General features: G+C 62.4%; 11 protein-coding genes and 1 non-coding gene across 12 annotated transcripts; 4 read left to right on the top strand and 8 right to left on the bottom strand.

Moving 5' to 3' along the window:
- Positions 1 to 47: 47 nt before the first annotated feature.
- LOC62_07G009325 (uncharacterized protein) lies at positions 48 to 2,303 on the bottom strand. Its single transcript, XM_062775880.1, has 2 exons — positions 1,257 to 2,303; positions 48 to 1,211 (listed from the first exon to the last, which is right to left on the bottom strand). Exons 1-2 carry the CDS (start codon positions 1,931 to 1,933, stop codon positions 113 to 115), a joined length of 1,776 nt encoding a protein of 591 aa, XP_062631864.1. The 5' UTR covers positions 1,934 to 2,303; the 3' UTR covers positions 48 to 112.
- Positions 2,304 to 2,571: 268 nt separating this feature from the next.
- MID1 (Stretch-activated cation channel MID1) lies at positions 2,572 to 4,925 on the top strand. Its single transcript, XM_062775879.1, has 3 exons — positions 2,572 to 3,450; positions 3,489 to 3,959; positions 4,002 to 4,925. Exons 1-3 carry the CDS (start codon positions 2,628 to 2,630, stop codon positions 4,598 to 4,600), a joined length of 1,893 nt encoding a protein of 630 aa, XP_062631863.1. The 5' UTR covers positions 2,572 to 2,627; the 3' UTR covers positions 4,601 to 4,925.
- A 1,172-nt stretch (positions 4,926 to 6,097) lies between these two features.
- HHT1 (Histone H3) lies at positions 6,098 to 7,090 on the top strand (the record flags this gene model as incomplete). The annotated part of the gene is made up of 4 exons (XM_062775878.1): positions 6,098 to 6,108; positions 6,183 to 6,331; positions 6,521 to 6,635; positions 6,693 to 7,090. 4 exons carry the CDS (start codon positions 6,098 to 6,100, stop codon positions 6,931 to 6,933), a joined length of 516 nt encoding a protein of 171 aa, XP_062631862.1. The 3' UTR covers positions 6,934 to 7,090.
- Positions 7,091 to 7,272: 182 nt separating this feature from the next.
- On the bottom strand, positions 7,273 to 8,076 carry LOC62_07G009322 (uncharacterized protein; the record flags this gene model as incomplete). Its single annotated transcript, XM_062775877.1, has 3 exons — positions 7,273 to 7,581; positions 7,803 to 7,937; positions 7,987 to 8,076. 3 exons carry the CDS (start codon positions 8,074 to 8,076, stop codon positions 7,273 to 7,275), a joined length of 534 nt encoding a protein of 177 aa, XP_062631861.1.
- A 234-nt stretch (positions 8,077 to 8,310) lies between these two features.
- LOC62_07G009321 (uncharacterized protein) lies at positions 8,311 to 9,883 on the bottom strand. Its single transcript, XM_062775876.1, has 4 exons — positions 9,344 to 9,883; positions 8,862 to 9,292; positions 8,657 to 8,803; positions 8,311 to 8,609 (listed from the first exon to the last, which is right to left on the bottom strand). Exons 1-4 carry the CDS (start codon positions 9,485 to 9,487, stop codon positions 8,468 to 8,470), a joined length of 864 nt encoding a protein of 287 aa, XP_062631860.1. The 5' UTR covers positions 9,488 to 9,883; the 3' UTR covers positions 8,311 to 8,467.
- Positions 9,884 to 10,258: 375 nt separating this feature from the next.
- On the bottom strand, positions 10,259 to 10,492 carry LOC62_07G009320 (uncharacterized protein; the record flags this gene model as incomplete). The annotated part of the gene is made up of 1 exon (XM_062775875.1): positions 10,259 to 10,492. One exon carries the CDS (start codon positions 10,490 to 10,492, stop codon positions 10,259 to 10,261), a length of 234 nt encoding a protein of 77 aa, XP_062631859.1.
- A 557-nt stretch (positions 10,493 to 11,049) lies between these two features.
- amt1_1 (Ammonium transporter 1) lies at positions 11,050 to 12,833 on the bottom strand. The gene is made up of 3 exons (XM_062775874.1): positions 12,663 to 12,833; positions 12,421 to 12,601; positions 11,050 to 12,363 (listed from the first exon to the last, which is right to left on the bottom strand). The coding sequence occupies exons 1-3, from the start codon at positions 12,751 to 12,753 to the stop codon at positions 11,157 to 11,159; spliced, it is 1,479 nt and encodes a 492-aa protein (XP_062631858.1). The 5' UTR covers positions 12,754 to 12,833; the 3' UTR covers positions 11,050 to 11,156.
- Positions 12,834 to 13,982: 1,149 nt separating this feature from the next.
- psd3 (Phosphatidylserine decarboxylase proenzyme 3) lies at positions 13,983 to 18,169 on the bottom strand. Its single transcript, XM_062775873.1, has 8 exons — positions 17,453 to 18,169; positions 17,238 to 17,406; positions 17,105 to 17,200; positions 16,873 to 17,064; positions 16,219 to 16,822; positions 15,870 to 16,183; positions 14,296 to 15,829; positions 13,983 to 14,241 (listed from the first exon to the last, which is right to left on the bottom strand). The coding sequence occupies exons 1-8, from the start codon at positions 18,013 to 18,015 to the stop codon at positions 13,994 to 13,996; spliced, it is 3,720 nt and encodes a 1,239-aa protein (XP_062631857.1). The 5' UTR covers positions 18,016 to 18,169; the 3' UTR covers positions 13,983 to 13,993.
- A 2,595-nt stretch (positions 18,170 to 20,764) lies between these two features.
- On the top strand, positions 20,765 to 22,369 carry ANT1 (Peroxisomal adenine nucleotide transporter 1). Its single transcript, XM_062775872.1, has 4 exons — positions 20,765 to 20,950; positions 21,020 to 21,264; positions 21,518 to 21,969; positions 22,026 to 22,369. The coding sequence occupies exons 1-4, from the start codon at positions 20,871 to 20,873 to the stop codon at positions 22,284 to 22,286; spliced, it is 1,038 nt and encodes a 345-aa protein (XP_062631856.1). The 5' UTR covers positions 20,765 to 20,870; the 3' UTR covers positions 22,287 to 22,369.
- On the bottom strand, positions 22,355 to 25,489 carry CNA1 (Serine/threonine-protein phosphatase 2B catalytic subunit A1). The gene is made up of 10 exons (XM_062775871.1): positions 24,913 to 25,489; positions 24,581 to 24,726; positions 24,441 to 24,499; positions 24,372 to 24,397; positions 24,220 to 24,318; positions 24,071 to 24,182; positions 23,875 to 24,020; positions 23,387 to 23,828; positions 23,142 to 23,340; positions 22,355 to 23,091 (listed from the first exon to the last, which is right to left on the bottom strand). The coding sequence occupies exons 1-10, from the start codon at positions 25,054 to 25,056 to the stop codon at positions 22,545 to 22,547; spliced, it is 1,920 nt and encodes a 639-aa protein (XP_062631855.1). The 5' UTR covers positions 25,057 to 25,489; the 3' UTR covers positions 22,355 to 22,544.
- A 413-nt stretch (positions 25,490 to 25,902) lies between these two features.
- Positions 25,903 to 27,094, top strand: SEC65 (Signal recognition particle SEC65 subunit; the record flags this gene model as incomplete). The annotated part of the gene is made up of 3 exons (XM_062775870.1): positions 25,903 to 26,323; positions 26,366 to 26,513; positions 26,570 to 27,094. Exons 1-3 carry the CDS (start codon positions 25,920 to 25,922, stop codon positions 27,092 to 27,094), a joined length of 1,077 nt encoding a protein of 358 aa, XP_062631854.1. The 5' UTR covers positions 25,903 to 25,919.
- A 616-nt stretch (positions 27,095 to 27,710) lies between these two features.
- LOC62_07G009314 lies at positions 27,711 to 27,805 on the bottom strand. Its single transcript is given in 2 exon segments — positions 27,711 to 27,750; positions 27,768 to 27,805. It is a non-coding gene; the product is annotated as a tRNA-Leu (tRNA).
- Positions 27,806 to 27,987: the final 182 nt, after the last annotated feature.

The raw sequence follows: 27,987 nt of genomic DNA, 5'->3' as shown, positions 1-27,987 counted from the left end.
AGCGGCTCGGTCCCTTGTACCGCTGCAATGTAGTTTCGTGATCATGATGAGGTTGTACAAGTGCATGCAAAGTGCCAACAACGACCGATGCGCCGCGACTTTTGACCACACGTCATGATGTGAAGTTGTTCTCACCCCAAGCTCCGGCGAGCATCGGCCCAGCACCGCCGCGAGCGAGCATGGGACTGGGTCCTTGGCCTGGAGGTCCGAATGGCGGTCCTCCTGGTCCGCCACCCATACCAGGAACTCCACCTGGCATGCCGGGCACACCACCGGGCATTCCACCTCCTCCACCCATCAGCGCCATGGGGTTGATACCGCCTGGCAAGCCGCCAAATTGGTTCTGGCCCTGGGGCATCTGCAGCATGGCGGGGTTGAGGTGGAAGCCACCTGGTCCTCCTGGCCCGCCACCACCACCACCCTGGTCGCCACCTGCTTGTGCCAGCGCCAGAGCCTGGGCTTGCACCTGGGCTTGGGCCTGCGCCTGCGCTTGCGCCTGTGCCTGCGCGAGACGGATGTGCGGCGGCAGCATGTGCGGTGGGATTTGCTGCGGCTGCTGGGGCAGCTGTCCTGGCATTGGTGGAGCAGGCGAGTTGGAGTGAGCCGGGCTAGGTGGTAAATGGGACGGGTTCAAGCCTGGCGTGCCGGCTGGTGACTGCGCAAAGTTGGGCGGGAACTGGGCTGTTGGGGTCGGCGCATGCGGCGTCGACGGCGATGGAGACGGCTGGGTGAAGGGGAACCGCTGTGGTCCTCCTCCACTTGGGCTCGGGGCCGCGGGCGACTGCGCCGAACCGGGGCGCGGGAAGCCGCCAGGGAGCGGGTTGGCCGACGCTGCTGGTGTTGTGGCAGCCGCGGGGGTCGGCGCTGGCGCAGCGACTGGAGCAGGCGTTGTAGCTCGTGCAACGGCTGGTGCGGCTGGGGTGGCAGACGACTCACCATTCGGCCCTGCTGCGGGAGCGCCATTAGGAAGCTTGTCCAGAGGCTTGGCCGAAGGAGTCGTTGCGGCGGCCGGCGCCGCAGCCGTTGTCGCTGGCGCGGGGGGTGCGGCCTCGACGGGCGGGAGACGCTTGGGGGATGGTGGGGGAGGAGTCGCAGGTGGTGGCTGGCCATGCGAGTAGTAGTCCTGTGACTGGCGGTCGAAGAGGAGCATCTGGGTGTTATAGTCCCATTGTGGTCCGCGATCGGAGCGAGCCTGCACGAGGAGGTGGTTCCTGCAAATGTCAGCCCGATCTCAAACAACTCATCGTCCCACTCACCAGTACGATGCCGACTCCTGAATGCTGGCCTTCTCGGCCGGTGTGAGAGGCAGCTGCTCGCCCTTGTGCTTGCCATGATGGGTTGGCGTATGTGGCGCCGGCGTTGATGGCGTTCCAGGCTCCTCGGGTTCTGGCTTGACCGACGCGCGGGGTGTCGATGACCGGGGGGTCATTGATCTTCCGCGACCTGCGAGCGCGAGCCTGTCCAGTCGCTGCTTCCAATACACCTGCGCCAGTGGTGTGTTGCTGTGCGAGCCCGTCTTGATGCGTTTCGCTGGCGGTGGAGTCACCGGCTCACGCGGACCGGGCTGTTCAGTCTCTTCACTCCCCGGCCGTGGCTCCTCGGTCCTATCGGCTTCTGGCGTCCCGTTCTCCACCACCTCGACTGCCTCGACCACCTCGACCGCCTCGGCGTCGGCCTCTGGCTCGCCGCTGCTCCCCTCCTGGCACAAATAGGCGAGATACTCTTCCCGCTGCTCTGGAAGGAGGAAGGACTCAATGTCAAACGTGTGGCCGCGAGAGTGGGCAATCTGCTGCGCCATAAGCAGGACATCGAGGGACGGCGTGTTCACCGGCGCCTTGTCCGGTGACGACGATGAGCCGGCCTGGTCGGAGCGAGGGGCCGGGGGCGGGAGGTAGAGTGTGGTATTTCGCCGAGGCTTGTGTGTCTGCGGCATGATGACGAGATTGGTGTGTGGAGAGGGGCAGAGGATAGGGGGCGAAGCACAGAAGGCGTGCACCGACGACGTAACGTGTCGGGTTGTGCGCGCCGGTCGGGATGGTCGGGATACCGAGTGTGCGAGTTGTCGGTTGGTGGTTGGATGGCGGCGCTGGTGAGGGGGGCGGGGCGTCGGCGGTTGCTTCGCACTCTGGCGGCGTCACACGAGCTTTGGCGCACACTGGCTGATGGGATAGAAGCGTACAAGTGTCTGTGGTGCCTAGTGTGACGTCTTGAGCGTGCTGTTGATCGCCCAAAAGTGGCCGCAAGGGGTTGAGACTGATTGTTGTTGTTGGATGCGTGCTTTGGTCGAGGCAGCGAGCAGCGAGTACGAGAGTGGAATGGCAACAAGTGAGATCGAGCATCCAAGTTGGCCCCGCTAGCCGGCCGGGACAGACAGAGAGAGACACCACACGGGGCCAGCGGGCCAAAAATGAGCCTGAAACTGGGGCTATTTCCTGTTGTCAGCCTCACTATCCAGGCTCTCACTCCCCTTTCCTGATGACGCGCAAGTGATGTGCAGCCAGCAAGCCAAGACGCTGCAGCAAATGGCAAAAGGATACAGTGTCGGCGTACGCTCCTTGCTGCAACCCATATCATACACGGCGACAGTCTCGACAATATCAACAACACGACATGTCTCGGTCATAAGAATGGCCATTATGGCATTATCATCATCATCATCAAAACAGGCAACCATGGAAGCGGGGCCTTCGAGCAAGAGGGCATCAGTGTCGCCAAGAATACCAGTCGCCTCGTCGCTGCTCCGAACAGTCGGCCTCGTCGCCTTGCTCCTGGCCGTTTTGGCGCCCGAGGCGGCAGCGCAAGAGTCGTCAAGTCAATCAGAGACCCAGTCGACCCACTCGTCAGCCACCGCCTCGGAGAGCGGGAGCCACAGCCAGTCTGGGAGCTCGGCATCACACGCATCGACCGCGTCGAGCGCCGTAGCGCCAGCACCAACCCCGACAGGCTCTGCGCCTGCGGCCGCGCCGACGCTGAACGTCACGGAACTGCATTCAAACTTTACGCTACCTCCCTTGAACCGGACGCACCCCGCTGTGGTGGTGCAGTTTCCACAGGGCCTCAACGCGCTCTCGGTCGTGTTCAACATTGCGTCGCTTGGCTCCAACACCTCCGAGCTCCCGCGTGTCTTTGTGTCCACCGGCAGCGAGGACGGAGGCGCGGGATACGACTACGTGATCGACAAGGCCAAGGACGATCCGGCGAGCGGCGGCACTTGGCTTGGAGACTGGAACCGCCGCGATGGGGACCACGACGCATGGGAGATCTCATGGGACCAGGGGTTCGGCAACTGGACATATGGGCTCGACTTTCATACCCAGAAGTTTGACCCCAATGCGCCGAGCGTCAAGCCCAGTATTCTTATCGGGCGCGGTATCCAAGACGACATTACGCTCAGCCCGTCAGCGATCAGCGATGGCAACGTCGAGGTGTTTGTCCTCGTGTCGGACACTTGTGCGTGCTTGGCGTGTTTCGTGACTGACAAGTCGTAGATGACAACTCGACGGGCATTCCTGGAATGTCGGCCGAGACGCCGTTGCTGGGCGATACGACGCAGAGCTCAGTGCTGTTATTCTCGCCAGTGCTGCTGCACGAGTCGATCGCCGAGCCGCTGTTCCCAAACTACTCGCTGCCCAAGGCCGAGGTGGATCTCCCGCAATGGGACGAGGCGGACACGGTGACCAAGAACACGAGATTCGTCATCCTCCCGACGACCTTGTCGCCCGTATCCGTGGGGCTGGGCAACTCGATCGCTGCGATCGACAAGGTAGTGCGCGACCACAACCTCACGGTGCTCAATGCCACAAGCTCGGGCACGCAGTGGATGAATGTCGAGAACTCGGACGGCTTCAGGTATTGGGGCTTCTTCCAGGGCCTGCAGCCAGAGACCAACTACACGGCGTGGATGGTGGAGCAGGACACGTTTATCAAGAGCGAGCCGTCGTGGTTCGCCACCAAGGAGGGTGAGTTGCGAGGCTCATGAGGATGCCAACTGACACTCTCAGCCACGTTCGCCTGCCCAATTGTGCTTCCCAATGCGATGTGCCCAGGAATCGGCTACGCATCACCCGTCGCCCCATTGAATGCGAGCGGCGATGCCCTCAGTGCAATCCCAGACGCTTTTGCTCAAGTCCTGGAAGAGAACCTCCAAGGGTTCGAAGTCTCGCTCATGTCCATGGCGTGCGGGCGAGACCGATACTCGTGGAGCTCGACCTGCCTCGACTGCTACATGGCGTACCGTGACTGGCTGTGCCGCATCGTTGTGCCCCAGTGTGCGTCCAACAACCCACCCGACTTTGTGGACGCCGACCCCAACGGCCCGGACAGCCCGTTCGTTGTACCCCGAACCAACAGCAGCAGGCGCAACCCCGACCCGTTCCCGGCCTACGCGACCGACTACAACGAACTGCAGCCATGCATCTCGACGTGTACGGCGGTTGATCGCACGTGCCCGCCATCGCTCCAGTTCTACTGCCCGCACCGCAACTTCAACGCCAACGAGAGCTACGCGTACATTGGAAAGAATAACATGAAGAACGACGGCGTCGGAGCCAACGGATGGCCAGCAACCGACACCTGGGGCAACAGGTGGTGCAACGCGTAATTTCCCATGTCTCCATGCGAAGGCGATGAGCGAGGCGCGAGCACGCACAGCACGTACAGCACAAATGTGCACAAACTTGTCACGTCGCACTCTAGATTATCGGTGACTCGAGGGTTCGAGGCCCCAGAAGTGCAAGGCCGATTCTCAGGTACCGGGAATCAAACGCCACCCCACGTGGCCATCAGACCCCGATACCCCGATCGGCGAGTTCCACCATTCCTCGCCATTGATTCTTTTCTTGCTCGGCGACGATTGTGTTTGCTGTTTTGTATGCATAGCGCCGAGATATTGGAGGTAGTGTATAGTGATGTATGTTTAGAGCGACGTGGCAGAGTTGCGTATCAGGGGGTGTTGTGGATTGGGTGGAACGGTGGGAAGAGCCGTTGTTGACAAGCGTGGCGCCTCTGAAAGCACTCGTCGGCCTCGGCACCGCTCGACCGTGCGACAACGGTCGAGTATGGGGTGGGATCGGCGAGGTCGTTCGCACCAGGGGGTAGTTGGGCTCCTCGCCACCATGCATCCCAGTATGTAATAGCTGCCTGCTTGCCCAAGCCAGACGGCCGAAATCAACACGGTAAACACGACAAACAGTCGAGGCAGTCTTGCCTGATGAGGTGACGTGTGACCATAGCCTGCGGCGTCAACTCTGCGCGACTTGGCGGAAAGAAATGATCGCTCTGAAAAATAATCCCGCTAACGCCGTCTGACGGCCCCTCCCCCCCGCCCAGCCTTCCTGTCTCGTCGGCTGTGCCACCAAGCCAGCAAGCCAGCGTGGGCGTGGCCTTGTCCCGAGGAGCCACGAGCGACGACGCTGCCTGCCAGCCGTGCGTGCGGTGCGGGCAGGCTCGGCGCACATCTGCGCCCCCGACCCACCCCCTCCCCCGACCACCCGGCCGGCCACACCCCCCACCTACGCTTGTTCGTCTACGTGCGCACCAGCCAGCCGCCGGCCCCGTTACCCACCAACCCGTCCCCGTCGACTTGCCCCCCACCCCCCCGCCGTCCAACCAATATACCGTGGCACAGCACGAAAAGAAACGACTCGTCCCCCCCCCCCAACCCCCCCGTTCTGCTCATCAACGACGACAGCACCCACCAACATCTCTCTTTCTCACACTAACTCATCACCACAAACACCGTCCTCGACACCCATCCACCTCTAACCACCAACCACAGCAACCATGGGTGAGTGAAAACCGGCGGCGACGACGGCGGCGGCTCGCCGAGCCCGAAAAGGACACGGGCGCTGACATACCCTCTTTCCACAGCCCGTACCAAGGTCAGTAAGAGATTCATGAATCCACAACCACTTTGCAGAGGAAGACGAGGGAAGAGGTGTAGCAAACATGCACACAACACACCACCACCCCACCGCCTCTCTCGCCGCCAAGCATGCCGAGCCATGCAACAACCCCGCACACAACACCATCCATGCATCCACCCATGCATGCATGCGGGATGGCGAGCTGGGGCAGCGGCGCATACATTGCGCACAGCATGCATAGGCAGTGCTCGGCGCTGTCGCCACCCGAGCCCCAGAGGGATCCAAGCACGTTTCCCCAGCCCCTGCCCCACCCCCCAGCCCCACCACCGCAGCAGGTGGTGACGGCGACAACCAACCTCGCCTCGACACCGCTTTCTCCCCATCATCGCCAACCATCCCGCACATACTAACATGTCTACAGCAAACCGCCCGCAAGTCCACCGGTGGCAAGGCGCCCCGTAAGCAGCGTGAGTTTTTTTCTACTGCTTGTTGTTGTGCGTCGCTTCCGAGCTGACTCGACTCTTCCTCTCCGTGCTTGCCCTCGTCGCCGCTCCCATCCCGCTCGCATTGTTCCACGACCTTCCCCCGCCACCGTCCACCTCTACCTCCACCTCACCTCCACCCACAACAATAATACCCCACCACAACAACAACAGTCGCTGCCAAGGCCGCCCGCAAGTCGGCTCCCTCGGCCGCTACCGGCGGTGTCAAGAAGCCCCACCGTTACCGCCCCGGTACCGTCGCTCTTCGTGAGATTCGTCGTTACCAGAAGTGAGCACGCCCCCTTCCACTCTGTTCCTCGCGCACACCACTCACACACCCACCCAGGTCGACCGAGCTCCTCATCCGCAAGCTCCCCTTCCAGCGTCTCGTCCGTGAGATTGCCCAGGACTTCAAGACCGACCTCCGCTTCCAGTCGTCGGCCATTGGTGCCCTCCAGGAGGCTGCCGAGGCCTACCTCGTCTCGCTCTTCGAGGACACCAACCTTGCGGCCATCCACGCCAAGCGTGTCACCATCCAGCCCAAGGACCTCCAGCTCGCCCGCCGTCTCCGCGGCGAGCGCTCGTAAGCGCGAGGCCTCTGTTGCTGTCTTTAGCGACACTCTGTGCGCGGTGGCCGCCTAGCCGCCCCCCCGCAGCACCTTCGTTCACCCCTTCGTTTTTCGCTCTCGCTATTCGCAATACCCCTTTTCCTCGAGCGGCTATAGCCTGTTGTCACCTTCAATAGCTTTGGCCCTGAATTCGATGTAATCTATGTTATTAGAGGGCGGGGGGCGTGGCGAACGCGCCGTAGAGCGGGGTCGTGCTGCGGCTGCATAGTGGTGTCGTGATGCTGCATAGTGGTACAGTGTAGTCTACAGTGGAAGGGGTGTGAAGGAGCGTAGAAGGAGTAGCGGCGTCCCGCCGGCTCATGGCTCGGCGTCAACCTCAAGGCCATCCCCATCCCCCTCACCCTGCGCCTTCCCCGCCTCCTCAGCCCTCAGAGCCTTAGCCGCGGCCAACATCTCCCTCAGAGCGGCAACCTCGGTGCGCGCAGCGTACAGCCCGAGCGCCGTCTCGCCGCCGCCGCTGGAGACGCTCGTCGAGGTGGCCGGCTGCGCGAGCGTCGCGGCCAGGGGGCGCGGGATGCCGTCTATCGCTGGTGGGCGGAGCACGGAGGGCGCGGCGCGCGTCTCGCGCAGGAAGTAGACGGCTTGGCGGAGGATGACTTGGATGTTCTGCGGCGGGCGTCAGCGCGACCGTGAGCTCGGAGCGCGAACGCGAGCTGGCGGCTGGCTGGCGGGGTCTTGGTCGGCGGAGACGGCGAGCAAGGTCATGTGGCTCCCTTCTGCACATGTCGGGCAGCATCCCCAGCCCCTCGCCGTCGTCTACGCCACCCAGCCCAGCCCACCCACCAGCTCAGTGCCGCTCGCCCACGCTGCGCGCGGGCTCGACTCACATCCAAATTCCGCATATACCGCTCCACCGCGTCGCGCGCCGCCATCCCCGCAGCCTCCTCCTCCGCGGTGCTGCTGTCCAGCGAGACGAGGTGCGCGATGACTGGTTTGACGTCGAGGAGGAGGTTTGGGATTTCCTGTGGGCGGGGGTGTGAGCTGGCGACTGGGCCAGGAGGAGAGGCATACCTTGTCGACATTCCCCAGCGCCTTCAGCAGCACGTCCGTGTCCAGCTCTTGGTCTATTATCAGCGGGTCGGCCCACTCTTCTTCTGCCATGTTGGGTGTGGGTGGGTTGGTTGGCGGCGGAGGGTGGATGAGACTCGGTGGTAGGAGGGACGAGTCGAGCGAGGACCAGTTGAGTGTTCGTTGTTGCCTGTGGCCTCAGGGTCCACAGTCCACAACTCATCTTCCTCCTCCACCCAACTCGCAACTACGCACGGCACCACTACTCAACGACCATCTCCTGTTGTTTGTTCTCTCCCCTTGTTCTTTGCCACCAGCCCCACCGCCCCGCCATATCATTACGTTCATGCAAGTATGACACATGCCGAACCTAACCAGCACAACTAGGATATCTACATCTCAAAAGGAACGGAACAGTGGTAGCTGCAGCGTGGCTGGCTGCAGCGCCCATACAATGTGGTGCAATGTGCTCGCTCGGCTTGTACTAGCGCGCAGCTTGTTGCGACGAGTCGCGGCCCGCCGCGCGGCTGAGCGAGCGCAGCATGCTGCCAAACACGCCGCCGCCGTTGCTGCTCGAGCCGCGCCCGCGGTCGTCGGTCGACACAGCGTGCATATTGCCCGCGCCGCTGTGTGTGTGTCAGACTGCGCCACGCAGTGTTCTCGGTTGACTCACCCGCGCCCACCAGAGCGAATACGCGTCTGCCCCTCGGCTGCCGCAAGCTTCTGGTGCGCCTCACGCTCCTCAATGGTCAGCGTCGAGAGGTCGACAGGCTCAAACGTCTGTCCGACGCTGCCGGCTCCTCCGCGGCCAATCGGGCGTCTGGGGCAATTGTCAGAAACCTGTTCGGGCCCAAGCTCAATCCACTTCCCCCACTCACTGGTGGTGCGAGTCCTCCTCGTCATACTTGGCCTTGACGGCCTTCTCGTACAGCGCCTCCTGGACGCGCTTGCTCGGGTCCTCCTCGTGTCCCTCCTCGAGAATGTTGCCGTAGCCGCCGCGGCCAGAGTGCACGGGGCCGATCGAGTCGCGCATCCGCGAGCGCGAGCGCGACTCGTCACGGGCTCCCCGGTCGCTTGCTGCGCCAGCTGCGCCGCCGCGCACCGCCGAGCGCGAGCGCGAACGCGAGTCGGAAATGTTGCCCGCGCCACCGCGGCCCGACGAGAACGGCTTGTCCATCTCGCGGCCGCGTCTCTCGGCGATAAGCTTCTCCTGCAGGGCGTCCTCCTGGGCCTCGCTGATGGCGTCGCGCTTGGGGTCGCGGGACGGCGAGCGAATGTTGCCTGCGCCGCCACGGCCTGCGTGGATCGCCTGCGGAGTGGGTCAGCGGCTGACAACAGTCAGGCCCGTTGTGTCACGTACGCGATCAACAGGGCGGGGCGAGAACTCGCGGCCACGCTCATCGGCCACGCCGCTGTCGGGGCCGACGCTGCTCTCGCGCACGAGGTTGCCGGCGCCGCCGCGGCCAGTCGAGACGATCGGGTCGCGACCGCGCTCCTGACTCATGGTGCCTGTGGGTGTGAGTTGGTGTTGGTTGTAGGTAGGTAGAGGTGGTGTGCGGTGGCGAACTGGGGGTAGCTGGGAGTGTACTAGATTGGAGTGGGCAGGAGAGACGATGGGAGTGGTGTGGGTGTGGGTGGAATAAAGGGGGGCGAATGGGAAGTTGCGTTTGGGCCGACGCGGAGGGCTGGCTAGTGGTGGTGGTGGCCAAGTGGTGTGATGATGCAAGTGGTGCTCCGGGGGGAGACAACTCTTGCTCTCGTCGTGCAGGCCACGAGCCAAGCCCCTCCAAGCATGTGCATGCGTGACAAGCAGGCAGGCAGCAGTCAAGCATCGCTCGCCCACCTCCCACCCTCCATTGTCCGCCGCTGCAGATCCAAATCGGTCGCAATGGACCACCACTATCTCTTGCCCTGCTGTGATTGGCCGCCGCCCGGTCAAACCGCACCAAAAGCGACAACTCCCCACCGCCGACCAGCAGCCGACCCGCGACCCAACAGCGCAGAGGCGAGCAAGCAAACCACCCAAGGCAGATAAGCACACCCGGCGCCGGCGCGCACATCATCCCCGCGAACGCCAATCGCTCATTGCCCTAGCGGGGCTTGTCGGCTTTGCAGACGACACAGCGAGACGACGCTGGCGTCGCGCACCCGCGTCCCCCCCCCCCCCCCGTTCCCCGGGCCAAACAGACGACGACGTCTCCTTCTTATCGTCGTCGTCTTGAGCCGTTGGCCCCACACCCTCGCACCAATGAACATGCCCGATAGCAGCTAGCAGCTACTCACGCCAGAACCCAGCCGAGGGTGACCGTTGCCGTGTCGACTCGTCGGGTGCCCGTCCGGGGCTCAGCGCGCGGCTCATGCGGTCCCGGAAGCTCGAAAAGTTGCTGTTGGACGGCGCGGCGCTCACGCCAGACGCGGACGCGCGCGTCGGCACGAGCGTGATTTCGTCGCCGTGCTCGCGTCGTATTGGCGCTGCCGGCGCTGGTGCTGTTGTGGTGGTCGTGGTCATGTTGTTTGGAGTGTTTGCCCAACAAACAGCGCTGCTCGCGGCGGCGTGAAAAGTAGCTGAGCAGCAGCACCCCACCCAACCGCCCACCCGACCGCCGAGGCCCCGGCTGCGCAGGCTTGGCTCTACCTGGCTGGGCTGCCATCACCTGACTCGTCTGCCTGGCGCGTGCCGGCAAGCCCTGGCTAGAGCTTAACCGTGGCCCATGTTTGTCCCTTGAAGTGGCACTTGGGCACTTCCGACTGGCTCATGCATGCGCTCGTGGTTCCTATGTAATGCATACGTTGCAGTGCCATGCATGGAAGTTTGGGTGGGTAAGAGGAAGTGGTGCGCTTGGGGCGGCGGGGGTGAGGCTTGGGCCTGCGGGGTACAGTTTCTATTCGCCCTGACAGTGCTCGGCGCCTTCAGGCTCATGCATAGACCTCGGTGTGGCGTTGAAGGGGTAGGAAGGCTTAGAGGCGTGGTCAGTGGTGAGAGACGCAGCAGAGGGCCCGGACATGTCGTAGACCACCAGCTCGAGCACCCCTCACTATCGTTGCGCGATGGCTCGCCTTGCCCAGTGTTCAGTCAATCTATGCATGCCCGCCTAGCCGGGAGACAACACCCTCGTGTAAACGACAGGTTATTAAACAGTGGGGTAATGTGTGATCTACAACTCGCGCGCCGCTCAAACCGTCTTCTCGGGCTCGCCTGAAGACTGCGAGCCTTCTGCGCTCTGAGTAGGCTCGACCGCGGTCTCGGTCTGGTCCTTGGGCGCAGGCGAGCGGCCGCGGGCAGTCTCGTCACCGGGGACGTAGTCGGCGCGGCTGTGGGGCTTGAGCTCGGGGTCGGCGTCGACGTAGTCGTAGGCCCACTCGCCGAGCATCGAGTCGTCGATGCCGACAATCTCAGACTCCTCGTCACAGCGGAGACGGAGGAAGGGGATGAAGTGCATCACCCAGAGGATGATGGTGGTGACGACAAACGACCAGCCAAAGCCCGAGAGACCGTCGGCAATCTGCTTGCCAAGCTGGACCCAGTTGTGGTCGAACCAACCGCCGGGGATGGAGGTCGAGCCATCAAAGCCAGCGACCGAGGCCTGGGTGAAGAGACCAGTGCAGACGCAGCCAATGAAGCCGCCGACGGCGTGGGACGCAAACACATCGAGCGTGTCGTCGACGCGGACGAGGAACTTGATCTTGGTGGCAAAGTTACAACCGGTAGCGGTGAGGAAACCAATGGCGACAGCGGCAGGGGCGCCAACGAAACCGGAAGCGGGGGTGATACCAACAAGACCCGAGATGGCGCCCGAGCAGAAACCAACGGCCGACCACTTGCGCTCGAGGCGGTAGTCCCAGAGCATCCAGGTGATGCCACCGACGGAAGCGGCAAGGTTGGTGACGATGCAGGCCTGGACGGCGCGGAGGTTGGCGGAGAGGGCCGAGCCGCCGTTGAAGCCGAACCAGCCGAACCAGAGGAAGACTGTGCCGAGGACGACAAAGGCGGTGTTGTGGGGCTTGTACGCGAGACGCTCGGTGCCGTAGCCGCGACGCTTGCCGAGGTAGAGCGAGATGGCGAACGCGGCGGTGCCGGACGAGATGTGGACGGGGGTGCCGCCAGCAAAGTCGAGGCCGCCCATCTTGGCGGTCCAGCCGTTGGGGTTCCAGGTCCAGCACGCAATGGGGCAGTAGACAATGGTGAGCCAGATGAACATGAAGACCATGACGGGGCCGATGCGGGAGCGTTCAGCAAAGCCACCGACGGCGAGGACCACGGTGATGATGGCGAACATGCACTGGTAGATGCAGAAGACGATCGAGGGGATGCGCGAGGATCCGACCGAGGGCTGCTCGAGGACGTTCATGAGGGCAAAGTGCTTGAGATCACCGATGAAGCTGGCGCGGTGTTAGTGGAAGTGCAGGCAAAGCAATCGGAGCGGGGGCGCTACGTACACGTTGGCAGTTTCGGAGAAGGCAAGCGAGAAGCCCCAGAAGAACCACTGGAACGAGCCGACGGCGATACCGGCCACCGAGAGGAAGATCATGGAAAGAGCGTTTTTGCGGCGCAGCAGGCCAGAGTAGAAGAGGCCGACGCCGGGGATCATGAGCCAGACGAGGGCCATGGATGCGAGGACTGCAGAGTCAGTTGTCTGCTCACGCGATCACAGCAACATTCGCTATCGCGACACACTCACCCCAGGCAATGTCGCCGAGGTTGTACACGACCGGCGCGCCATCGGCGTACGCGACGAGGTCGTTTGAGGCGTCGTATGTGACGTTGACCATTGTGAGAGAAGGAGTGGAAGGATGAGAGAAAGGGGGGGAGTGACACACAAGTGTCTGGCGTTTATAGCGGCGGCGGTGTGGGGTGGTCGCGGCGCGTCGCCACGAATCAATCTACGAGTCAATCTACGGCTATACAGCAGCGCCCTCGCGCCGCGCCGCTTGCTCGGCCACTTTCGGTGCAGACCGCGATGTCGCGCCGGGGCGTGGTTGGCTGCTGCTCGGCGGGGGTGCGCCTTGGCTCCCCCTTGGCGGTCCAGAGCTCAAACGACGACAGCCGCCATATCCGTCCGTCCGGCAGAGAGGTGCACATCGCCTACCCCGCATTCGGGTGCCGCGATCCCAGACGACGTGATTGGCCCTGCGCGCTATCAGCGACGCAACTTATCATTGCTGGGAGCGTGACGCCGCCACCCCGCCAGGCCTCGAGGGGCCACATGCGCATGCAGCGACGAAGAGGGACTGGACGCACGCAGAGCCCGCTGTGCCGCCGCCGCCGCGAATCCATTCTGGGTCAGTGGCGCTCAGGGTCACCGAGTGACTAGTCTCCGTTTCGAGATACCCATCCGTGGCGATAGATAAGAGTGCAGGGGGATTCCTATTGGCTCGTGGCGTATCCGCCATGCAAGGGCTTATCACGACGCAACACCCACCCGCTGTGGACCCACCACGGCACCCCCGCTGCGGTCAGTCCCGAGCAGGGCACAGCGGATATCGACACCCTTGCCATTCGCTCAGGCCGCGCCGCTTCGGCCTTGTGTCGGGCCTAGCAGGGACCTACTGGCGCGCGGTGCGCCGTGTGGCACCGACACGCCGCGAGTCGCGACTCGACAACGACGAACAGTATTGCATCGATGTGAGCCCATTGTCCGGTTCCTACGACTTAGGCCCGGTCAACGGAGGTCGAGTGACGCCAGCACAACCTTGTTACAGTCGTCTGACACGCCCGTCTGACACAACTGCCTGACTGTACAGGGCGTCGTCGCGGGGGACGCCGTCATCATGGTGATTGATTGATCAACATGGGCGCACGGCGTGCGGGAGGGCGAGCACATGGGCCGAAAGATAGCCCCCACACTGCGCCTCGACCTCGTCACACGCACCGCCGCTACCCCGCCACCAGCACCCCCCGCATGCAGGCACGCTTGCATTGATATGCAGCAGTGTATACATATATGGCTACTGTACAGCTATCGCCGTGTTTGGCGACGTCTATTGCTTTCTCCCCCCCCCCCCATCCTCTTCACAATGTCGCCGTGCTGTTCTCACGGCTCGACAATGGCGTCGGCGCCGTCCGTCCAAGGCCCATCCCCACACGGACGAGCGTCTCGATTGCCGCCTTGCCGTTCGCCTGTAGATCCTCGTCCCAGATGACACGCCCGCGTTCGAACCCGACGACAATCGTCGAGCCGCCAAAGGCGAACCAGCCCAGCTCGTCGCCGCGCTCCACCAGCTGTCCCTCTTCGACAGACGAGCCAATGCTGCCGACCACTTGCGATTGTCAGCACAGCCCCACTCACACGTGCCCAGCTCATTGCTACTCACTCATCGCACCGACCCAGATGGTCATCACCGTGCCAAACTCCTCGCTAATGATCGGCACAATCTTGCGCACATTCTCTCCGTACACGTCCAGAGCCGTGCGAATGGCCTGAGGGTTGACCGTGTAGTACTCGCCATCAATGTCCGTGATCTTGCCTATCCTTCCGCGGACTGGCGAGTGGAATCGGTGGTAGTCCTGCGGAGCAAGTCGGAAGATGGCCAACGCGCCGCCGTTGTAATTGTCGACGATTGACTGGTAGGTGGGGCCAATCAACCTGCTGACAGTGAAGTCGCGGCCCTTGATCCAGATTTGCTTGGCATCCGACACCGTGTCAAAGACCATGAGTCGGCAGTCGGCAGCCGAGACCAGCCGGCGGTCGTTGCCAGGGTCGTCAACGGGGCGTGCATCAGGCTTCAGTCGGCGGTAGAAGAACTCATTGAAGGTCTTAAACGAGTCGAGCGGGTCCCGAATCTCATCGACATTGAGTCTGTGGAAGGCAATGAACGGCTTGATGTCGGCAACAGACGACGGCGAGTCATACTTGATACCCTGCTTAATCGACATGTTCTTGAGCAACCGCTTGGCACGAGCACCGGCCATCTTGCCACGGGCACCCTTGTACAGGACACGGATGCCGAGGCGAACGTACACGGCCATCTTCTCCTCCTGAAACTGGCCCGTGAGCCGGTCCTGCACCAGGATATTGGCCGAGTTCGCACCGAGCGAGTACGCGCCGATAGCGACCTTGTTGATAAGCTTTGTCACCAGCTTGCGCTGAGCCTGGCTCGAGGTCACATAGTTGCCAGTCATGATGCGGTCGACGCGGCCCCAGTCGGAGGACGCACAGATGGCGAGGTGGGTGATGATGTCACGTTCGCTGCGCTTACCGAGGCGCGAGCGATGACACAAGGGGCACGCCTTGATGTTGATGACGCGTTCCAGCTCGGCGCCGCTGCCGTCGCCTCCGTCCTCGTTGTCCGAGAGGACGGGCGGAGATGCCGTATGCGATGGGCGTAGCGACTGGTCCTGCGACGATGCGCCGCTTTGATCGACCTTGAGAGATGGGATATGGGGATCCTGGATGTCCGAGATTGACGAAGGGGTGCTTGAGACGAGAGTGCTGTCCTCGCCTCCTCTGGGCCAGCTACGCAGAAGCTGCTCGTTGAGCTCGTCTGGGTCCACTGCGTTCGAGTCGTCATTGCTGGCCTCGCGCTTCTGATCGCTAGTCTTGTGGACCTCGCGCTCCATGCACTGGACCACTTCATCAAATGTAAGCTCGTCCTTGTCTGGTGTCTTGCCGAAACGAGTAAAGAACAACTCAATCGTCTGATGCGTGAGGGTGGATCCGAGAGAGTCGAGCATGGCGCAGAGCTCAAAGTGGGAGATGGCGCCCGTGTTGTCCGTGTCGTACTGCTTGATGTACTGGCGCCAGAAACGCTGACGCAGGGCGTCGTACGGCTCGAACTTGGCACGAACAGTCAGAGACGGCGAGTGTCTAGCTTCCCAGGCCATCGATGTGGACGTGAGGATGGGGAGCTGTGGTCGTTAGTGGCCGAACAACTTGTCAGCCACTCACCGTAAACTCCTTCATGTCGTGCTTGCCATCCACATTCTCGAGATAGAGACCGGTCACTGGGTCCGGCTTGGGTGCGTCCGCTGCCAGTTCGCTCAGAGGGAGCGTACTGGTGCCAACAAAGTCGTTGCCCGAGATCTTGTCCCAGTCCAGCACCGCCATCTGGACGGTATATGCCTGCTCGTGGTCATGGACGTGGAAGAGGAGCTTCTCGTCCCAAGTTGGGTTGAGCGAGTGACGGATAACACGAGTACGGAACACCTTCTTGCCGAATGAGATGACAACGAAGGGGTCCATGTCCCAGCCGGTGCGGAGGGCTAATGTCAGCGACAGAACGCAGGGCAAAACCTACTGTTCTTGAGCTTGGGCAGGTCACTAGCACTCTGAATCTCCATGACGACAATGCCCAGGACGCCACGGCCGCTGTCCTGGGTGAAGTTGAACTCTTTCCTGGATTTGCCGCGGCCAAAGATTCGCCTCTTCTTCTTGGTAGCCTGTGCGCCAGGTGTAGAGGGGATGCCAGGCGTTGGTGGGGCCGAGCCTGGTGCGCTTGATCTGCGGCTGTAGTCTGGCATGGGTGAGAGGGGTTCATACGTGGGCTGGGGGGAGAGCGGCTCGTGGTCGTGGCCCTTGACGCCGAGGCTAGACGTGCGAGGGGGCAAAAGCTCGGCGCCAGCGGCATCCAGATGCGACACATCGTCGTAGGACAATGGCGTGTCGCGCAGGAAGCCATCATCGTCGCCCTCCGCGGCATCGCACAAGTCGTCGTCAGAGCTCGACAGGCCATCGTCTGTGAAGTCGTGGAAACCGGCTCCCGGCTGCTGGCTTGGCGTCCTTTCCATCGACGGGGCAACCAAAGCCGAGGTCATCAGACCAACGCGGCCCGAGTTGGACCGCGGCAGTTCATCGCCCTGGCTGTCTCCGCGCTTGATCATAACGGTGCCAATGCCCTCGTGCTAGGGGTCTGTTAGCGTTGGACGTTGTGTAACACTCTCCGTCGACTCACCGCGGGGACACCTAAGACACCAAACTGCCCACGGCCAAGCGTGTTTTGCAGGATTCTGTTGTACACCTTGGTGACCTTGTTGAGGGCCTCGGAGGGGTTGGTCGATGGTGGCTCGACAAAACCAATCTGCAAGGAGACGGATCCAGAGACCTTTTGTTTTCTCCTTGTTGAGATGAGCTCGTAGCTTTGCAGCTATGGCGTCAGCGACAGCACTGGTGGCTGCTGGACTTACAGGAAGGTCTTCTGACCACAGGCGCGGGGTGCCGCTGCTGAACCACTGGTCGACGCCGACAAACAGCTCCCCCATGTACTCCTTCCTCATGAGGTCCTGGGGCGTCAGCTCAAGTCTCAGGTTCTAAGCTCACCTTGTCCCACACGACACCCTCGAGGCCACGACCACCGATCACGCCCGCGAGGCTGAGGTAAATCGGGAAGTCGAACGTGCTCTGCGCCGCAGGGAAGATGGGGTTGAGGGAGCGCTTGACGACCGGCGTGGTGTACCTCGTCGACGGTGCGAGGAGAATCGACACAAATCTGCAGTGTCAGCGCCGCTATGCACCACCATCACCAGGCCACTTACGGGTCGCTGAATCCGTTTCTGTCCTTGACCACGAGGCCCTCGGCGCTGTTGACACGAACGCGGAGCCACGCCGCGGGGTCCTCGCCTTCGAGTGGCTTGCGCGGGCCGCGGGTGGCCTGGGCGAGGAGGGCGGGGTCGGTGATCTGCTGGCTTGCCGAGGAGCGGTGCTTGCCCAGGCGGGGGCGGGACTTGGTGGTGGTGTCGGGCACGTCTAGGAGGGTCGAGCCCGAGCTGTTGTTGCGCGGGATGTTGTCCTCGTCGTCAAAGGAGGCCTGGGGCGTCGGCGTCGCCGAGCGCGAGTGGGAGACGGAGTGGATCGCCGACGCGGCGAGCTTGAGCGGCTTGAGCGGCTTGGCGGCGAGGCGCTTGAGCCGCGCCGTGGGAAGGTGCCCATGGTGCGACGGCGTGGGCGAGGCGTCGGGGGCTGTCGTCGTTCCAGCGGGTGCCGCGGCAGCAGCAGCAGCAGCAGGAGTAGCAGCAGTTGCAGCCGCCGATGACGACGGCACTGGGGGGGCCGACGCGTGCTCCTCGTCTGGGGGCTCGACGCGCGATGCAGAGGCCATGGCTGGTCGGTTTTTTTGGATGGGATGAGGCGCTGGCTAGAGGGGGAGGGGCTTGGACATTGGGTTGGATGCGAGGTCTAGTGGTGCGAGTGCAAAGTGCAACAAAGAGTGACGAGACAAGGAGTGACACGCACCAGAAAGGGGGGGAGGGGTGTTAAGGGGGGTGGGGGTTGATGGTTGATGCGGCTACTGCTATCGTCGAGGCCGCCCCCGTTCGGCCCTGCCGCACACACTGCCGGCTGGTGGTCATCTGCAGCCGCCGTGCTGCCCGCTTGCTCCTTCTGCACCTTGCTCCATTCATTCAACTCTCCTCTCCTGCATCACATCCACCGTCGTCGAGTGCTCGGTCGCCGGTGCAGCCGGACTCGTCGCCTGGTCCCTTACACCGCCGCCGACCTGACGCACCCGCCGTGACCTGACATGGCGATGCGGCAGCCAGCCAGCCAGCCCCGCCGCGCGCGAGGTCCTGAGCCAGGGCACACTGCGGCAATGATGCAGCCTGGCCGCGTGGCAATAACACAAACATGCCTACCTCGGAGTGCACTTCGGGACGCGCTGCACGCTGGTGCTCCGTAACGCGACGAGCTCGCCGTGTACATACGCAGCGCACGTCGATTCTCGTTCCCAGCACCGCCAACGACAGGTGCTGCGCCGGCGCGCTCGTCTGCACAGCTCTGACGCCGAGACGCCGCCCGCGCCGCTGACCGAATGCCACGTGCACTCGCCAGATCTTTTATGGGTCGATGCGTTCTTGGCATCGCGCGCCACAAGACGCCGAGGTGATACATGCGCTTCACGGGTGATAGCGATCGTGCGGGGGCTGGCAAGCGCTGACAGCGTCGGCCACGGTGTCGGGGCAGACAGACTGACTGGCAGCTTGACCTGTGCTTCGGCCTGCCTGTAACTCGCGAATGATAAACCCTTGTCAGTCTGCTGTACTGTATCTGGATAGCGTCTCCGCTACTAGGCTTTCATCACGCCACGTTGGGGTAGCATGCATGGCTGTGAACGGCACACCTCGGTCGTTCTCGCCCACGTATCCACTGCACACGAGCCGCCACGCCAAGCACGGCGCGGCGCGGCGCGGTACCCCTCGGCACCGGCGTGGCAGCGCGCATCGCCTCGCAGCTCGGTTCCGCTCGCCCCGGGGTCGTCCTCGCCGGCGACGGTGAGTCAACGTGCTGTGTCTGCGGGTGTTGCTCGACTTGCGCGCGTATCGCGAGTGGGAGGTTGGGAAGGCTGTGTCTCGCGGCGTCCAGCTCGTACGAGTGTGGCGAGAGTGACGGGACGTGGGCCACTCTGTTAGACCTAGCACCTATGTGCGGGGTGGGGAGTGGTTGCGCAGGACTCCTTGAATGCCTTGTATGCTCGGGGACCGTTGCAGATACATGTGATTATGCCAGCGGTGTCCTGAGGGGAGACACGGCTCGCGTCTGGCTCAGTGCGGTACAGTCCTCGCTCCGCAGCCTGCCACAGCATTGGCTCGCTCCACGGCATCACGCCGACCCGCAATCTTCCCATGACACAGGCATCTCGTCGTATTCATTCTCGGAACCAAGACTGGGACCGCCGAGCGGGTCAAGCCCGCTGACACTCGGTGTGACCGGTATGGGTTGCTGATCACAGGTGAGCTCGAAGGCGTATCGACAAGTCCATCGGACCATACCTCGGCCAACAGGCTTCGGCACACGATTCGGCGCCGATTTCAGTCTAAAGGCAGGACTGGAGTCACATTGTATCTTCTAGACACTGAGCGTCAACCTCAGCAGCGGCAGGACACGAAGGCTTCACAGTACTTCCTTCCGCCACTTCGGCTCTGGCGAGCAATCACCCGGCACACGCACAGTGCCAGTCACTTTCTCCACCTTCCCCGGTAAGCCAGAAGGACGCGCTGGCGGTACCTACTGGCAAGCGAAACGCGTGCAGTACCATCTCGACTGCTCGTGCTGGAGACAGACAGTGCGAGTTGTGGCACGTCGAGACCCAACAAACAGCCAGCCCCGCGATCGCAACTCTCCGTCTACGCCGCCCGAGAAGGAATGCTCATGCATTCCGAGAACCATAGTGTGTTCTTCTTACCCACACAGACTTATGCATACTTGTTTGGGTGAGGAGGGATGCATGATGCGCATGGAAACACTGGATTACCCTTGCGCCCATCCCCTCATATGCAAGTCGAAAAACGCCGATTTTCATGGACGGGAGGCTCGCACAGTTCGTATAAATTTCTCGCCTTTTACTAGAAATCTCCGTGTACGAGCCTCTAGACCGTCCGTTCGAATTTCTTTCCCTTCCCTGTAACCAGGTGACCCGAACTTTTTGGTGTGCGTCAGCCAATCAGCTCCCAGTCCCCGCACGGCATCAGGCACGGGCGTCCCCCCACTGTTGATGCCGCCATGCCGCCCGCGCGTGTGCGCCCGCGGATACCGGGCGGCTTGTCTGCGGAGGTCACGGACTGTCGGATTCGTCGCCAATGCCGTTTGCGTGCGCCTGGCTGACCCCCGCTTCCGTGTGGCCCCGCCCCGGTGCCCGGCAAAATGCATATAGCAGAGGGAGTGCTCGCGACGGATGCAGACGGTTAGTCAGAGCGCCATCGTCACCGTGCGTATGTGTGGGGATGGCTGCGAGGCGACAGGCGAGCCAGCCAGCCAGGCTCCACTTTGACGACGACCCCCTCCAAATCCGGGTATCCTAGCCGAGTGCGATCCCACACGCATCGGCCATTACATGTGCATTGCTGCAAGTGCTACTGCAACTAACACTACGGCTGGGCCCGCATCATCGACTACAACGCCGCACGCACCACTCTTGCTCTTGCTCGCTACCACTCACTCCCATTAAAAGTTATAGAGACCATGTCCGGAGCCGCAGTCGAGCCTCTCACGCCGTTCGGCTCTGCCCTCGCCGGCGCCCTGGGCGCCGTCTTCTCCAATGCGTGAGTTGACGCTGGCTGCGTCGGAGCTGTTCCGCCACCCCGGTCCCCCAAACAACTGACACCCCGCAGCGTCGTCTACCCCCTCGACACGGTCAAGACGCGCCTGCAGGCGCTGCCGGCGTCCGAGATCGAGGCCGAGAAGCGCGAGGACGCGGCCGCCGCCAAGCAGGGCAAGGGCGGCCTCGCGGGCGCCATCAAGCGCAAGCTCCGCTCGTTCCAGATGCTCAACATGCTCATCCGCATCATCCGCACCGAGGGTGTCGCGGGCGCCTTCAAGGGCTTCAGCGCGAACATGATCAACTCGTTCTCGATGCGTGAGTGGGGCTTGGAGAGGAGAGCAGGGCAAGGAGGAGGCAGCGGAGCGATGACCATGGCGATGATGGCATGTGATGGGGTCGGGCCGGATGCTGCAGCCTCGCTACTCCAACTCGGGTCGAGCGAGCATCTCATCGCATCTCATCAAACCCATCGCTCATCCTCGGGGCGCCACCGCACGGCCGTGTCGTGCTTCCTCCCGAGCCTCGGCACCCTCGCTCGCTCGCACGAACTAACACTCTCCTTCCCCAGAGTTCGCCTATTTCTTCTTCCACACCTGGCTGCGCAACGCGGCCCTCAAGCGCACCACAGGGCCGCTGGGGACGGGTGCCGAGCTCGGCCTCGGCGCGGCCGCCGGCGCGCTCGCGCAGATCTTCACGATCCCCGTCGCCGTCGTCGCGACGCGCCAGCAGCTCTGGCTCCCGCCACCAGGCGCGACGGGCAAGGCGGCCCACGAGCCGACGCTGTTCGAGACCGCCGCCGACATTGTCAAGGAGGGCGGCGTGACGGCCCTCTGGACCGGCCTCAAGCCCGGCCTCGTGCTCACCGTCAACCCCGCCATCACGTACGGCGTGTTCGAGCGCGCAAAGTCGTGGATCCTCTCCGAGGGCCGCGAGGGCGGAAAGCTTACCGTCGGCGAGGCGTTCTGGCTCGGCGTCTTCTCCAAGACGCTTGCGACGGTTGTCACCTACCCCTACATCTTTGTGAGTGCGAGGAGGAGAGGGGAAGGAAGGAAATGGCCAGCTGACACCCCACCCAGGCCAAGGTCCGTCTCCAGGCCAAGGCCGAGGACCCCGAGGACCAGAAGCCCAAGGGCGCCATCGACGTCCTCACAAAGGTCTACAAGGAGGAGGGCATCGCCGGCTGGTACCAGGGCCTCACGGCCCAGATCACAAAGGCCGTCCTCTGCCAGGGCATCCTCTTCGTCTCCAAGGAGCAGTTCGAGGACTATGCCCGTATCATCATCTCCACGGCTTCAAAGCTCACCGCCAAGCACCCCCTCTTCTCCAAGGCCGCCTAGGCGACGACGACAGCACCGTCAGTAAAGCATCAGTCCTGTTTGATCTCTTGTATGATGAAGATGCGATAGCCATGACATACATACCGTTGTGGGTATCTGTTTTGGGTTTGCAAGGCGCTCTACGGCTGCTGGTATCTACAATTGCTAGGCAGAGAACGGCCTTTGGTATCGGGTTCGTCGCGGCGCCGTAGGATGGGTTGGGGTGGGGTTTGTTGTCAATGATTTCAAACTACAGTATAGAATAAAAGTGTTCATCACCTAGGCAATCGAGTTCTCGGGCCGGGTTCGCGACGGGCTCGAGATGACCTCAGCAAGCTCGCGCACGTTCGAGTCGGCATTGGCGTCGCGGCCGCCGACAACGTCACGGATGAGCTCCATCGTGTTCTCGAGCGAACGGCGACGGGTCGAGGGTGACGTGCGGGTTGTGCCGAGCGAGGCCTGACGAGCGTGGCCACGGCGCCACGACGCTCCTCCTGGCGTCGCAGGCGACACGGGCGACACAATATCGCTTGCCGACACGTTGGTGTTGAGAGGCGGTAAGACGGCACCAGTCTTGTCGGCGACAGGAGATCCAGTGTGCGCAGCTGGTGACGTTGGCACCGAAGGCGAAGGCGACGCCGGCTTGTCCTCGTCGGGGTCGATGATGTCCGGAGGAAGACGCTCGTTCTCGATATCACTCTTACGCGCGTCGTCAAAGCCCTGGATGGCCTCCTTGATGCCCTCGGCGCCGTTGGCAAGAGCACCCTGAGGCAGGTTGGCCGAGCCGGTGATGCTCTTGAGCTCTGACACGCGTTCAGACTCCTCACTGGGTGGGTCAGTTGCGCGTTCTCCGCCTTGTCCCAAGGCTCCACGTACCGAAGCAACGAGAACACTCGCGACATGCGACCAACGGCAAGAATCTTGTTCTTGATAACCTGTCTCCTCTCGGCCGACATGTCTCCCTCCTCGCCCGTCTCTGGCTCGTCTGGCGTGATCATCGGCGTCTCCTCCTCCTCCTCTTCCTCGAGCTCCTCCTTGGTGCAGCAGTTGAGAATGGCAATGAGCATGTCCGTGACTGAGAGGGTCAGCTGTGCTTCAAGACAAGATGCTAGCTGACTCACTCTTCTCGCCGACGAAAGGAAGAGACCAGGTGAAGACGTCCATAAAGTTGGGGAGCCAGTAGGGGTGGGGCGTGCAGTTGAACTGGCGAATGTTCATGACATTGGCCTCGTACTTCAGAACGGCGGCCTTGTTTGAGTACACGTCGAGGTAGTTGGGCGCCGAGAAGATGGTCATGACCGAGGGGAAGCCGGTAGTCTTGGTCTTCTTGTACATGCGGTATCCAGCGTCCTGGGCCTCGTGGGCACGGATGATGGACAGCAGGTTGTTGCGCTCCAGGAACTGGCACGCCGCGTTGTAGGTGAAGAAGTACGAGCAACCACGAACATGATTGTGAACAAAGTTCTCGGTCGGGTTCTTCTCATTGCCAAAGTCTTCCAATGGGTCGGCCCAGAGGATGTCGCACATCAAGCCGTGGGTGGGGGGCTCACGGAAACGGTTGATCTGGGACAATCAGCAGGTGTCCACGAACGCGTATACCGTCACGCACGGATCTGAGGTCGTCCAAGGTGTGGAGCTCGGGCGAGAGACCACCGTGGATGCAGAGGAACTGCCTGTTCATGACAGCGGCAAGGGGAAGGTTGCAGAACGTGTCCATGCAAGCGTTGTACACAGTCTCCGAGTACTTGTGCTTGCCTGGGCGGGTCAGCTGGGCCTTGCAACACGGCTTGTAAGCTGCTACGCACACTCGAGCTTGAACGTGAAGTAGTCGGTCAAGTGACGGCACTCGTGGTTACCGCGCAGTAGGAAGAGGGTGTCGGGGTACCACATCTTGAGCGACCAGAGGTAGAGGACACACTGAGGGTTAGCCCGGATCTCGTGACCCCAAACCCACCTCGATCGAGAAGTAGCCACGGTCGACATAGTCGCCGAGGAAGAGGTAACGAGTGTCGGCAGGGTTGCCACCGACCTCGAACAGCTTCATGAGGTCATACTAGCGCAGGGTCAGCAGTGGTGCGAGCGCGCCGCGGGCAAAAGGTCACTCACGTATTGGCCGTGAATGTCACCACAAACTGTCACGAGTGGTCAGCACGGTGTGGAACACGTCTCACCCACCAGTGATCGGTGCATCGACCTCGAGCAGGTTGGGTTCCGACCTCAGAATCTCGCCTCCCCTGTGGTGGCGGCGTGTCAGCAATTGTGCTGCAGTCAAGCCCCGGCCCGCCGCCCAGCGACGACGGGCGCGCGTAGCTCACTTCTCGAGAATGTAGAGGGCTTGCTCCTCGGACAAGCGTCCCTCGCGATAGAAGTGGTTCTTGAGGAAGGCAATGTCGGGCTTTGTGGGGTCCTGCTTGGACCAGAACTGCTCGTCTGTCGGCACATACATGGCCGGCGCTTGAACCTAGAATAGCAAGCCAATGGTCAGCCGAGCTCTGCACAACAAGAAAGGCGCATAGGGGTCGCGCGGGGCCGAGCGTTAAAGGCGTGGAGGGCTGGGCCAAATGTGCACAGGTGGGTGCCCCTCCAGCAAGCCATGGGCGTGCTCCGCTCTGCTCTGCGCCGCGTCGCGCGATGCAGCCAAACTCACGTCCTTGACCACGCGCTCGGTCGTGCTGACAATCTCGCCATTCTCGAGCGTGTGCTGGGTAAAGTCGATCTCTGGGATGGGAATGTTGGACTTGTTGGTGATTGCAGCGATGGCATTTGCCCGCTGAGTTGCCGGAGAGGTCATGGCGACAGACGGGTCGACGAGACGCCGTGGAGGGTTAGCGGCGAGAAGGAAGGGGGGTGGTGTAGGTGGTTGGGGTGTAGGTTGAGTGACGTGACGCTTATCCGGCGGCGCGTGTCTTGACAAGCAGCGGTGACGATGGGCTACTACGCGTTTGCGATGTGTGTGCAGTAGCAGTAGGTCGGTAGATGGAAAGTAAAGAGCAAGTAGGGATGGGATGTTACACGGGGCGGGGTTGTGCTGGCTGGCGCGTTGGAGGCAGAGGGGGGAATGGGCGGCCACAGACGGGGAGGGGGGTGTACAAAGCCAAGGTGAGATGATCCAAGCGTCAATTGTGGTGGCAGTGGCCGTGGCTTGAATCGTCGGTGGCTCGGTGGATCGCCCCGCTTGCCGCTCGCTCAGCTCAGTGCAGTGCAAGTGCGGTGTGCGGGGTGGGTGCGTGTCTGGCGTTGGACGGGCGGTCGTTGATTGCGCGTAGGCTGACTGGGCAGCGGACCGGCAGCCGCGGTGTTGCAAGCCTAACTGACGTAGAGGGGGGCAGCAGCCAGCAGCCAGCAGAGAGCAGCTAAACGTCAGAGCACCAGCCAGGGCACCTTGGCCTTCTTGACGCGCCTCGCCGCTCACCGCGCCGCCGCCGCCATGCCGCCTGTCGCCCCCTCGACGCCCTCTCCCCGCGCTACAATGACGAGACTCGCGCCAGGGCTTGCCACCACCAGCAGTGACATCACAACGCCGACTATCGCCGCCACGAGGCGGTACCACGTGGCCTCGGTTCCTGAGGACTCAGCTTCGACGGACGCACGACGAGTCGGCAATGTCAAGGCTCCGCTATCAGCATCTCCACATCAACACCCACACCCCGCACCATGCCGACTGTCGAGGACTACTTTGACGACGACACCGACCTCCCGCTGCCCTCCTCGTCCAAGGGCCACCTGCCGTCGACCGGACTCCAGGGCGCCCTTCTCGAGGAGATCACAGACGACAATGAGCTCGACTTTGACCAGGTCGCGGAGCAGGGTCGCGGCGAGTACGGCGCCGACTCCAAGGCCCCGCCCCCATCAGCAAAGGGCAAGAATGTGGTCCGCTCGTATGACAACGACGTGCAGCGCCCCCAGGGAGGAGGCCCGCAGATCAACCCCAACACCCCGATGGGCGGCTTCATGGGCGACATGATGAAGCTCCAGGAGGTCGAGGAGGCGCGCATGGCCAAGCTCAAGAGCCAGTTTGGCAACACGACGATTGCGCAGGACCCGAGCTTGTACAAGTCGTGAGTGGGCTACGCGTTTCCTGAGCTTAGCTGACTCCCCAGGTGGAACTCGGTATACCCGCTGTACTTTGACGCCAAGGCGTCGGTCAAGACTGGCCGTCGCGTGCCGCGCGACTCGGCGCTGTGGTGGCCTCTCGCCGCGCACATTGCCCGCGCGTGCTCGTCCCTCGGCCTTTCGAGTGTGCTCGAGGTACGTCGCCGCCGCCCACTCGCGTGACGACTCGCGTGACTGACCTTGCCTTTCAGCCTGAGAAGACACACCCCGCCGACTGGGAGAACCCGGGCCGCGTCAAGGTCCAGTTCCAGAAGGACGGGCGGTTCCTCAACCCGATCATCAAGAACCGCACGCAGCTGTACATCCAGCTCGCGCGGCAGATGCAGATTGCGAACCCATCGCTGGTGCCCAAGCCCGAGATCAAGGCCAAGAAGGCCGACGCGGCCGACAACAAGCCCAAGCCCAAGGCCAAGGGCGGCAAGGGCAAGGCCGACGCCAAGGGCAACAAGGCGGGTCCCAAGCCCGTGCTCCTACCCACGCGCACGCCGGCCGCGCCGTTCCCCTGGCCGGCGCAGGACGAGCGCCTGCCGATCCACTCGCCCGTCGCGTCGACCGGCGTGGCAGTCAGCGCCGTCAAGCGTGACCTCGAGACTGAGAAGGAGAACAAGAAGAAGGGTATCACCTCGGGCTTTGGTGGCGGCGGCGGCGACGACGCACCCCCGGCCAAGGAGAAGCAGCCCAAGATGAAGCGCATGGTCGTTCGCGGCCGCCGATAGGTTTTATCAAGCCTGTCTTCGCGCTCACGTCGTCTTTCCTCGCGGAGAGTTCGCGTTGTGTCAATTATGCATTACAACCATTGCCATCTGATTGAACTGCGAGCGCGTGCACCGCGAGCGCGATGTTTAGGAGGGTCGTGGAGGAGGAAGGTTGTCAGACGAGCGCAGCATTCATGTCGGCGGCAGAATCGTTTCCACCAGTTCGACATCCTCATGAGATGGCGATATTTCACTTTCTGCTATCACACGGGCTAAATCCATGCCTAGTGCTACACTTGCGCTCTCACCCATGCGTGATGGCTTGTTGATGAACTTGGACAGGGGCAAGGCAGCTGGAGTGGTGGCAGAAGTACACGTGTACACACTCGAGAGTGTGGGGTGTGTGGGGTGTGTGTACACCGTATCAGCCCAGGCCATAGGCGTAGGATGCGCAAGGCCGTCGCACCGATCAGTGATGGGGTGTGCACCCACACACCATGCACATCCTGCGCCCGCCGATCATGGTCACCGACCAAGATCGCCGTTTTCTTCATCTCACCGACTGATCGACCAAAACGCAGCAGCGCAACCCCCAAACGCAAAAGAGAAGCTTCTAAGGAGGAATCTAATCCTTTGATGACAACAGTGGGATTCGAACCCACGTCCGAAGACTGCGGAAATAATTTCAGAGGTACCTGAACACAGCGCCTTAGACCACTCGGCCATGTTGCCAAGCTTAAGCTGATTGTGATGGCTGCTGCCGGCGGGGGTGGAAGAGGGCACGCGGACGAGCACCGATCATGGTCCCGGGACCGTCGATCTGTGTGCTGTGGGGATGGGTGTTGGTGGTGGTGGCCTTGACCTCGCTTGGTGATGGCGACCACCATGATGCACAGGCACAGGGCAACGCCATT

Source organism: Vanrija pseudolonga, chromosome 7 (assembly GCF_020906515.1).
Source record: "Vanrija pseudolonga chromosome 7, complete sequence".
Lineage (NCBI taxonomy): Eukaryota > Fungi > Basidiomycota > Tremellomycetes > Trichosporonales > Trichosporonaceae > Vanrija > Vanrija pseudolonga.
Note: the sequence above shows the minus strand (reverse complement) of the source record. Positions and strands in the feature narration are given on the sequence as shown.